Source organism: Asparagus officinalis, chromosome 1, assembly GCF_001876935.1.
Source record: "Asparagus officinalis chromosome 1, Aspof.V1, whole genome shotgun sequence".
Lineage (NCBI taxonomy): Eukaryota > Viridiplantae > Streptophyta > Magnoliopsida > Asparagales > Asparagaceae > Asparagus > Asparagus officinalis.
In genome coordinates this window covers 127593863-127605351 of record NC_033794.1, presented here as the reverse complement: position 1 = coordinate 127605351, position 11489 = coordinate 127593863, and the positions used below count along the sequence as shown (strand labels likewise).

Here is an 11489-nt window from a genome sequence, read left to right as displayed (position 1 = left end):
GGACCCGGAAATTTGGTCCGGGCCGGGCCGGGCCGGGCCGGACCGTTTGGACAGCCCTAGATTTTCTATATTGTCTTTGTATGCTTAGTCAATTTCCTTTTCTGATAAACAGTTCTTATTATATATATAAAATCTATAGGTTTAGGAGTTAAATCTTGGTAATTTAGGATATTTTGGTGTCCTACTGGAATAAGGAAACACTGGTCTAATATGAAGCAGACCTTCTATCTTTGAGTAGTAGTGTGTATTGTTGATGAATTATGATATAGTTATGCAAGAGCTGTTTTTGGGTCCTAATGTCATATGGGTTCTTGTGTTGTGCTTGTTAGATTTCACCCTCTCACGGAATTTGATGAGGGGAAGAGGAGCTGCCGGCGTAGGTTAGCTGGGCACAACCGGAGGAGGAGGAAGACTCAGCCAGAGGATGTTTCGTCAAAGCTTTTAGCTCCCGGAAATAGAGAGAATGTTACTAATGGGAGTATGGACATTGTCAATTTGTTAGCCATTTTGGCTAAACTGCAAGGTATATTCTTTTGATTTATATTAAACTTCATGCTACATGTTAGCTTTCTGCCTGATTGTTTGCTACTGCAACAACAGGTAACAATGCTGGTAAACCAGCCAATGCTCCTCTTCCTGATAGGGAACGGCTCATCCAAATTCTTAGTAAAATAAACTCATTATCTAAGAACACATCTCCGAAATCCACTGGTTTTGATCTGAATATTTCACAACCTATCCAAGAAGAGTCTCGAGACCTATCATGTACAGAAAATGGGAACCTGACTGCTCTGTCAACCATAGACTTGCTCGCAGTTCTCTCTGCAGCGCTTGCAGTATCATCGCCTGATGTACTAGTTTCTTTATCCCAAGGGAGCAATTATAGTGGCGGTGGTGATAAAACCAAAATGCCATCTGTGGAGACTGCGGCTGATGCTAATTCACATAGTAGGCCGGCTCAAACATTTACTTCAAGTGGGAACAGACTACCACCATTAGACTCTTCAAATCGCTCACGTCAAGAAGCCAGACAAACTTTGCCGTTGCAGCTCTTTGGCTCGGCTGAGGATGATAGTCCTCCAAAATTGGCATCTTCAGTGAAATATTTCTCCTCTGTTAGTAGTAACCCCATGGAAGATAGATCTCCTTCGTGCTCTCCCCCTGTGGCCCAGAAAGTCTTTCCTCTACATTCTGCAACAGAGAGGAAACATGAGAGGATGTCAGTTTGCTTGGAAGATGATGGTGCTGTGGAAAGAAGTATGAGTCGTGAGTGGACAACTCCATTAGAGCTTTTTAAAGAGTCAGAAAGAAGAGTTGAGAATGGGGTAGTTCATAGTTTGCCATATCAAGGGGGTTACGCTTCCTCCTCAGTATCGGACCACTCACCTTCTAGTACAAATTCTGATGCTCAGGTAAAACGTGAAATACTCATTTCAGGTCTATTGGTTCAACTCAATGAGCGAGCAAAATGCCATTTATGATTTGATATGACTTTAATTTTCTCCACAGGATCGGACTGGTCGAATTATTTTCAAGCTTTTTGACAAAGACCCCAGCAAAATTCCTGCAGCTCTCCGGAGTCAGGTGAGTCGAAATTAGAAACACATCCATATATCAAGGTAATCTAGGATAATATGACATTATCAAGTTTTGTACTAAATTTCTTTATTTACAGATAGTCAATTGGCTGGCTCACAGTCCATCGGAAATGGAGAGCTACATTCGACCTGGGTGTGTCGTGTTATCCATTTATGCAGCAATGCCATCAATTGTATGGGATGAAGTGAGTGTTAATATTTGAATTGTTGATATTCATTGGCTTCTCATTTCTAGGTTTGCATAAAAAACTGAGACATTCTTGTGTTGCAGCTTGAAGAAGATCTTCTTCAGCGGGTCACTTCACTTGTTCACAATTCTGATTCAGCATTTTGGAAGAATGGGAGGTTTTTGGTTCGTACAAGTAGACAGCTAGCGTCTCATAAGGATGGTATGCTGTTTTTCATTCTTTTGTATATGTTGTTTGCATATTATGGATTATATGGACTAATAATCACTAAAAAGGGAAGAATAATCATGTACTTTTCTCTATGGCTCTCAGGGAAAATCCGTCTTAGTAAATCATGGAGGACGTGGAGTGCTCCTGAGCTGATTTCTGTGTCGCCTGTTGCTGTTGTGAGTGGGCAGGATACTTCCCTTGTTCTAAAAGGTCGCAATTTGACCATTCCTGGAACCAAGTAAGAATTCCTGTTGTCTGGAAGTGATTGCTTCTGGTGAATAATCTCTCACTGGCATGATTAATATTATGCAATATGCAGAATCCATTGCACATATATGGGGGGATACACTTCAAAAGAGGTTCTCGGTTCGGCATATCCTGGCACTATTTACGATGATTCGAGCTCAGAAAATTTCGTTCTTCCTGGAGGACTTCCCAATACCTTTGGTCGCTGTTTTATTGAGGTGAGTATTTGCGGTGCAAAGTTTCAATCGGGTCTTGATATGAATGCGTTAAAAGAAGAGTTAATTACGTATAGACCCCTTGTAGCATCGTTGTTTCGAAATTACCATCTGTATAGTTTCATTTTTGCAGATGGACCCCCTGGGTTAATTTTTTTTACTCTTTACCCTCAGATAGTCACTAGCTTCACCAGGGGCAATATATTCGAAATTTCACTCTGGGTAAGAGTAAAAAAAAATAAAAAAAATAAATAAGGGTCTATCTACAATGAAACTACAGCACTCATAAGTTCATAACAACGACAGTACATGGGATCTATTGCAATTAACCCTTAAAAGAAATAGTAGCTAATCTTTCCCCCCTTCATTGCAGGTGGAAAATGGTTTCAAAGGAAATAGTTTTCCTGTTATTATTGCTAACTCTACTATTTGTCAAGAGTTGGGAGCCCTTGAATCTGAGTTTGAAGAAGAAGTGGGAACCAGTGATAATGGGTGCCCGAGTTCAAGGGAGGATCTTCTTCACTTCCTTAACGAACTTGGTTGGCTTTTCCAAAGAAAGGGCAGTCTCGTTCCTCATTTCGTAGATTTCTCCTCAAGCCGATTCAAGTTTCTCTTTACATTCTCAGTTGAGAGAGATTGGTCTGCTGTTGTCAAAACTCTTCTAGACATACTAGTTGAAAGAAGCTTGAAGAGTGATGCCTTAGCACAGGAATCACTGGAAATGCTTCTTGAGATCCAGTTATTGAACCGAGCTGTGAAGAGAAAGTGTAGCAAAATGGTTGACTTGCTTATCACTTACTGTGTCATAAGGGGCAATTCAAAGGTGTATCTTTTCCCTCCGAATTTGTTTGGCCCTGGTGGAGTGACCCCCTTGCATCTAGCTGCATCTATACAGGACTCCGAAGACATAATTGATGCTTTAACCAATGACCCACAAGAGGTAAAGCCAATTCGATGGGTGCGCGGGGGATATTACTTAGGAGTGTACTGCACAAAAACCTTGAACTTTTAAATCAGAGGAAACCCCTTCTGATGTTCTCGCTTAAAATAAAAAAGAGAGGTAATTTAACGACTTTTGCTCATCCATTACTACCGTTTATGAGAACTTTCAATGTTTAGAAGGTTTAACGTGTAAGTTTTTAAGTTCATTGGGTCTTATTCTGATTTACCTAGTAGACAACCCCCCCGCCCCCCCCCACACACACACACCCAAAAAAAACACCCACAAAAAGTTCGTCTTTAACTTTTTGGGTTGAAATTTACCCTATTGTGTTGTGCATTAATGTCAATTTGTTTGCATCCAATATGTCTGAAATTGTGTTCAGATTGGTATCAACTGTTGGAACTCAATACTGGATGAGAGTGGACAGTCTCCATACATGTATGCATCACAAAGGAACAACCATTCTTATAACAGACTTGTGGCAAGAAAGCTTGCAGATAAAAAGAACAGGCAAGTATCCATTAATGTCGGAGATGAAATATCAATGGACAAGTCAAATGGTATCAGAGAACTTGAAGTAAGCTCCTGTGCTAAGTGTGCATTCATGGAGAAGACGCGAGGTAAACGAATTGCACGTGGACGTGGGCTTCTAGAACGCCCGTACGTGCACTCAATGCTCGCCATCGCTGCAGTTTGCGTCTGTGTCTGCCTCTTCTTCAGAGGCTCGCCACAGATTGGCACCATTGCTCCCTTCAAGTGGGAGAATTTGGACTTTGGCCCAAAATGACCAAGTGGTGGTTTTTCATATATATCGTATGTTTATCACATTATCGTGGACAAACCTAATGTTATCGGTGAGTGCAAGCTCGTTGGCTCGCTGCTGGATCAGAGCTCGATAGACCCGAAATGGGATTGAGAATGACCAAGAGAGCAGGAGAATGAGGTATGGTGTTTCCCTCTCATAGGGTAATTTATTTTGGTGCTGCTTTATCTTCTTTCTGATTTTCTAAGCTCATACCCTGTGTTTATGTTGTTTGTGATGTTTTTTATATGTATCAACAAGAGAGTGATGTGAAATACATTACATAGTGATGATTCAAGCTTTTTTTCATTCTTTTTTTTTTCTTTTTTGATATGTGCCTTCACTATTAGTTTAGATTCGGTGACTTTCTGACTTATTCTTTCATTCATTTGTGAGCTGTGCTCTCCATGTTCACGTTCATGTCATTGTATTTGTATTACTGTTGCTCTTTGAGTAACAAGCTTTTTAAAATTTGTTTATGCTTTATTTCTCCCTTTCTATTTCTTTTGAGCACGGTGTGCGTTTTTCTGAGATTAAATGATTTGCAGGGTGACCCCTCAATTTTGATGTTTGGCATTTATCTCATCTTATTTGCTAAAATCTAATGGCTGCACCCCCAACTTATGCATGGTGATTAAATTGGGGTGGGAGAGGGACCTGTGCACTGAGAAGAAAGATTTGTTAGAAAAGGAGTCATCATTTTCTGGGGTTATGATAAAAAGTCCGAAAATATTTTGTTATAAAAGGAGTGAATAATTTTTCGGATCCGGTTAAAATTTTGCGAATTCGAATGAACATGGTCGTGTCGATAACCAAAAGAATGGGATGTACATATGGGCAGGCTCTATTCATATACCGTCAAGTATTTGCTTAAAGATATTTGGTTTAGAAACTGACACATGGCTCTTTAAATTTGTCAAATTTAGTATGGAGCGTAACTTGTAAAATGTAAATGAGTCAACAGCATGATATATGTAATGTAATAATACAAACTGTAAGGGATGAAATTCTAAATGAATGTTTGATTATCGAACGAATCGAGCATGCACATGGATGGATTCTATTCGTTTATGAGTCGAATGCTAAAAACTATTTGCGATAAATGACACGTCGAGACGAATATAACCGAAATAGCTAGAACACTTAAACGAGCTACTTGTTGCTTACTTGGTTTCGTTTTCACCCCCTGGTTACAAGCGTGGATATTCGTACTTGTCTAAAAGAAACGCAATTTTTTCCACTACGCAGAGAGTGGTACATGTTCTTTCCATTATGTTCTAGGTTCAATGAACATGATCATGTTCTAAGAAATAGATTATTCATCTTTGTTCAACGTATCTTAGCTGGTGCATGCACATGAAAATGTTCCCCTTCAAATGGGGCCCAAGATTAAAAGACTAGATGAATATGGACAGCTGTGTGTGTGTGATGTGGGGGGGGGGGGGGGGCGGGGTGGTGCAGATCAACCTATATTGCTTTGTCTTAGTGCACCATACTCGACCCTCCCCTCTGTATTCCTATCTTTGTAAATCAGTTGTTCTTTATTATCAATAAACTCTGGGCCGTGTTTTTTTCTGAAAAAGAACGAAAATTTGAAGTCAAGCAACAAGCAACCTTAACGTTAAATAGAAGGTAAAGAATATAATTAGGAGAAAAGAAATTGAGCCCAAGGAGAGGGGCCAATCTGGAAACTTCTACAGCATCGATAGTTTTGCATTAAATTATGAAAATCCCACTACCTCCTCATGTAATGAGCATTTTTATCACCGAGCAAGGAGAAGAAAGAAAAGAACAGAGGAAAGGAAAAAAAAAAAAATCCAATGCGAAAGGATCGATAACCGCCAAACTCCAATCGTACCTTGAAATGGCGACGTTTACGATGCCTCAGTTCTGTATATACGCAGGGGGAGCAAACGAACGAAGCAAACGAAAACTGACGCATCGCGGTACGCAAACTAATTGCTACAGTTGACGACAACACGAGGAAGGGCTACCTTTTTGCACGCCAAAAGAGCAATTATGATTAAATTCCAGAAAAATGACAGTAAGCACGAAAACAAACGTTTACACCATCACAAAGAAATAATAACCAAAAAGGCGAAGAGAAACAATAGGTACGCGGACGAGTAGGATTTACATAGTATCATAACTTCTCCTGCATACACGACAAATAACACCAACTTACTAACAACAATGACCACCATGCATTCCCAAAATCCCACCATACGATCTGCAATATCAACAACAATCAAACTGTACAGAGAACAACATCAAACACCTTCCCAGTTCAACCGGAGCTTACATGACAACGAACAACAGCAGACACGAGAAATCACCATCAGAACCCCAATGAACCACTGCATCCCTCAGTTCCTCAAGAACTCTCAGACTTCGAAGAAGGATTGAAAGGAACCTGCTCCGCGCAATCCAGATTATCTCCAGAGTAATCTCTTCCAATGCCCATCAAATCCAAATAATACTGGTAGTGAGATATCATGTTGTTCATATCATCGATAAAACCCTGACCACAGATTTGGTCCCCGTAGAGAACGTTCATGGTGGCTCCGAAACCCGGTAGCCTTTTAGATAGAGTGTCGTTCTTCGTGGGCTCCCAGTTGCCAACAAACACATCGTGAGCGGAGGGCTGCTTCTTCTTCATCGGGGTCATCCATCGCCACATCGCAGCTTGGAAAGCTAGGGTTGCATTTTGTTCAAGGTACTCTGGGTGGTTCAATAAATCTACCTTGAGAGCATCACCGGTGAGCCCGTAGTTGTAGTTCCTAGATTTAAATTGCCAAAATTGGACACGTAAGGTATTGAATTGAAGAGAGAAGATATTGTCAGGGTATAAAGATTACCAGTATACAGGAAGGGCACCACGTCCGTAGTACTCGGCTCCAGGAGTGCAAGGATAGAGGTAGTTTGGATCACAGTAGGATTGGCTAGGGCTCATTTCTTTGTTGTAGCATAGACCCCATGCTAGAGGACCACCGGTAGCAACACCATAACCACCTGAAAAATGGTAGCAGATGAGCAGGTTGCATTGCATGTGATGAATAGCATAGCAGTTTGAATCCAAATAACTAAGGAGTGTTAAAAGCCCACCTCAAAACAAAGGGGGAAAAACACCCACACCAAATTCAAATATAGGAGAAAGAGAAGGGAGACGAGATTTTGGAAGAATTAGAATGTTTTTGTTACTATGGGATTTTCATCATAAATGCAAGGGTTAAATGCACATGGACCCCATTAATATTGCATTGTCACTTATTACCCTTTAGCTTTGATATAGGCAGATACACCCCTAGAGTGAATTTTTTATCCTCAGTGGATTATTTTGCCCGAAAAAAGCATCTCCTAAGGGCAAAAGAGTCGATATATTTTCACTCAAGAGGGTGTATTTACCTATATCAAACTTAAAAGGGTAATAAGGGGCACAACAAGGCATTACAGGGGGTCTATGTGCAATTACCCCTGAATTCAAAAATAGTTGGAACTTGGGGCTTTAAGGATTTATCACTACTCCATTAAAAAAAATAAACTAAAAAAAATGCTAGTGCATACATGAAACCAGGGCCTATTTTAATGGGAGAGGTTTTTCAATTGAATCATGCAAAGACTAGAAGTTCCTTTATCTTTCTGATTACAATAAAATTATAGCTACTAACACATATGGATCATGGATCAATCATAAATATCGACATAAAGTCATAACCAAAAAGTGAGGTAGAGAATCATATTTTGAGCAGTTTCCAGTAGCTTCTTCCTAAATAATGAGCCTGAACTGTTGTTGGTTGGGTGATATTATAAACAACATCATGTATTTCCCGGACATATTAAAATCTGAAATATATCCATTTCGGAAAATTGGAGAACAACTTCTAGATGCTACTTGTAATGAAATGTATAGTCCACCAATTATGATTATTACAAAAGCATCGAATTTAATTGCTTCATGTATAACATTGGTTTCAAGCACTAGAATCATAATTCCTGTAGGCTGTCTAAAAATCACAATAGATAGTTGATCCCCCATCAAACACCGATGATGGAAGTTACAATCTGACGACTTCCAGAAGGTTACAATCTGACGACCTTCACAACAACTAATGAAAGCCCCAATTCAACAGCCTTCACAATCAACATCGGGAGTTACAATCTGACGACTCTCGTATTTTCAAGTAGCCAAGACGAAGATTACAAGAGGACGATCTGTGCAAAGTTCTAGCAAAAGAGACTACAAATTGACGGTCTCTTCATATTAGAATGCAGATATCTCTCAAACCGTAAGGAATTTGGTGAAACGGAGGAAGCGAACCGAAGCCTTCGGCTTGGTTCGGATGGCCCCATCTCGTCGAGATAGCCGATTTTCATATATAATTCGTCCAATTCCGACGTACGGTTTGAAAGTTATGACCTGTTCTTCGTAGCAAGTTATGTTCTGAAGTCCGTCTGCAAGACCGGACTTCGTCAGAACATTGGACTTAGCCTGAAGCTCGCCAAGCCCGCCTAAGGTTCGCCTCTGCATTATAGAGTCAAAGCGCACAGGTCGAACCAGCGTTATAACCTCAAAACGCAGAGTTAATCTATAAAACAGCACGAACTGTGCGTTTTCAGCCTAAAACAGGCTCAACTCTGCGTTTTCAACATCAAAACGCAGAGTTAATCTCTAAAACAGCACGAACTGTGCGTTTTCAGCCTAAAACAGGCTTAACTCTGTGTTTTCCAGCAGACATCTAACTCTGTGACGCAGAGTTAAAGCACAAACGCACACATAACGTGCGTTCTTCAACAAACTCAACCATGCGTCCCAAACTCTCGACGCAGAGTTGAATTCCAACGCACAAGCGACCTATGCGTCTCCAATTCCAGAATGCATACGACCTGTGCTTTTGGGGCAGCAAAGAAGCGATCTTCGGCTAGCTTGGGATCGAATTTTTTCTCATCAACAAAGGGATATTCGGTCAAAAGGCTGGCATATTTTGGATCTGGGATTTGGCAGCAATAGAGAGCTTTGGAGATCAACGACTTGAAGGAGCTCTTGAATCATTTTGGAAGGCTTTTATTGAAGCCTTTGAAATTATTCGGCCTTGGCTTATAACCGACTTTCGGTTCAAATCAACTCTTTTTCAAGAGTTCAAACTCGTTCAGAGTTATCAACTCGATCAGAGTTCAAAACTTGCTCTGCAAGTTCTTCTAAAACTCGTCAGAGTTATCAACTCGATCAGAGTTCAAAACTTGCTCTGCAAGTTCTTCTAAAACTCGTTCAGAGTTATCAACTCGTTAAGAGTTATTTTCAAACTTGCCACGCAAGTTCTCCACAGCGTCAAATCGTGAGGAGAAGACATTGTTCCAGTGAATCAAGACGTGCGGATCGTCAACGGAGAGCAAGTTCGACACAATCAATCGAAGGAGGCACTCCATCGCCACCGTGAAGAACCCAGAATTAAATAAAGGGGAGAATCAAATTTATTTTCCTCTCTTTTGTAATCAGAATCCAAATTGTAATTGATTTTGAGAGGAATACAAGTCAATTTTTCTTTCATTTCTTTTACTTCAAATTTCCAACAAACAATTCCCAATGCAAAATTTTGACGGAGTTGTGCGCCACAGCAAAAAATTTTGATAGAAAAGATGGTGGCAATGGTGACTGAAGCAATTGCACAAGATTTTCTAAGTATCGAATATTTTTCCCTTCTTTGCTCTTAGACACCTTTATTACATGTTCAGTCTATTCTTGCTTCAGTATAATACTCTAACCGAAAAACAGCAAGTTTAATACATATTGACATACATATGGGCCAATTACTATAAATATGCATTAAACCTTCTAGCGAGAAGCATCAGATGCTCCTTTAGATCTCTATCCTAAGATTCAGGAACTTTTATTAGTGTTCTGTCAACACAAGATGACAATTTCCAATCCCTCCTCCCTTCCTCCCCAAGCAAAAAAGGGGAAAAAATAACTTGTCTATGACTATATGTTAGGCTTTGAGAATATACTGCATATACAGCATGGTAGGTGCTCCTACTTGGACTACTAGGTTAATGAAGAATGCCACCACTACTCATATTTCTAATTGACAGTTTTGATACCAGCTTAGAGGATTGACATCGAGTGGCGTGGTTGATTTGCTGATCCTGGAACTTTGAGAAAGTAATACACCATAACCAATTACTTACAGTGAGAAAATAATCTGAAGGCGGTGATGATAACTAGAAACCGAACACACAAGATTATTGAAGTATTCATACCTCCTTTGTTCTTGGACACTAGTATAAATGTTTTGACTATTCTTTATGTCAATACAGTTGTACACTCGTACAACAAAATATTCAAATAAAACAATTTCATTACATAATGACATGCATATGAGCAATCTACCCCTCTATACTTAAAAGAAGAATGCAAAGAATCACTGTTCATATTATAGTAAATCAAATTTGACCCTCTGCTCTCGAAGTTACTGTTTATGCTATAGTAATGTACTGTAGTAAATCAAATCTACTCCTCCATGCTTGAAGTTACTATTTATGCTACAGTAATTTACTGTATCATAAACAGTAAAGCAAACCAAATGTATTAAAACTTGGATCTTTTTTTAAGTATAGAGGATTAGATATTATTTCTAAATCAAATATATTAGAACTTGGATCTTTCTTTAAGTATAGAGGAATAAATATGATTTCTAATTTTAAACATAAAATAATTAAATCAAATGTATTAAAACTTAGAGGGAAGCAAGTTCAAAATGCAGTGCTTAAAAAAATAGAGGGCCGTACTTTGCACGGGGTTCACTAGTTATGAATATGTGTGTTCAGTCTTCTACAGAAAGCATCAAATCATCTGGGAGATGTCTAGCCTCAGTCAGTATAGAAGAATTTTCTTCGAAATCTTCTTCCACCAGAAGTTTTCCCGTTGACCTCTTTCTCTTTCCAAGACAGGAGTCTAAAAGGGATATGTATTCTTAAGGCACTTAATGAGAATGACTAAATGAACATTAGGGCGAGAACCAAACATACTCATGTAATGAACAACGGAAATGGCAACATTAATTGTCTCTATGTAAATGCGACAGACTCAAGTGCTAATACTGTCATATTCCACAAGCTAGTAATAAAAAGAAATCAAATAGGTTTCTGTCTGTCAGTGTTTGTATTCATGGGATGGAGAGAGGGGAAGAGAATGGCACATCAACCATTGTTAATCTCAAATTATATGAAGCAATAGGTTCAAAAAACAACAACAATTTAATTCACAAACATGAAAAAAATAAGCTAAAAAAG

General features: G+C 39.4%; 2 protein-coding genes across 2 annotated transcripts in view; one reads left to right on the top strand and one right to left on the bottom strand.

Moving 5' to 3' along the window:
* Positions 1-4688, top strand: part of LOC109841512 (squamosa promoter-binding-like protein 15) — a gene marked incomplete at its 5' end in the record, with an annotated part of 5832 nt that extends 1144 nt beyond the window's left edge. The window contains 9 exons of the mRNA XM_020410478.1: positions 330-523; positions 601-1412; positions 1510-1584; positions 1676-1783; positions 1870-1987; positions 2099-2234; positions 2316-2460; positions 2831-3397; positions 3783-4688. Of these exons, the coding sequence (XP_020266067.1) occupies positions 330-523; positions 601-1412; positions 1510-1584; positions 1676-1783; positions 1870-1987; positions 2099-2234; positions 2316-2460; positions 2831-3397; positions 3783-4187 (2560 nt within the window). The remainder of the gene's footprint in view (positions 1-329; positions 524-600; positions 1413-1509; positions 1585-1675; positions 1784-1869; positions 1988-2098; positions 2235-2315; positions 2461-2830; positions 3398-3782) is intronic.
* LOC109839758 (chitinase-like protein 1) overlaps positions 6266-11489 on the bottom strand; it is a 6908-nt gene continuing 1684 nt past the window's right edge. The window contains exons 2-3 of the mRNA XM_020408287.1: positions 7061-7214; positions 6266-6982 (exon numbers count right to left, since the gene is read on the bottom strand). Of these exons, the coding sequence (XP_020263876.1) occupies positions 6577-6982; positions 7061-7214 (560 nt within the window). The 3' untranslated portion in view covers positions 6266-6576. The remainder of the gene's footprint in view (positions 6983-7060; positions 7215-11489) is intronic.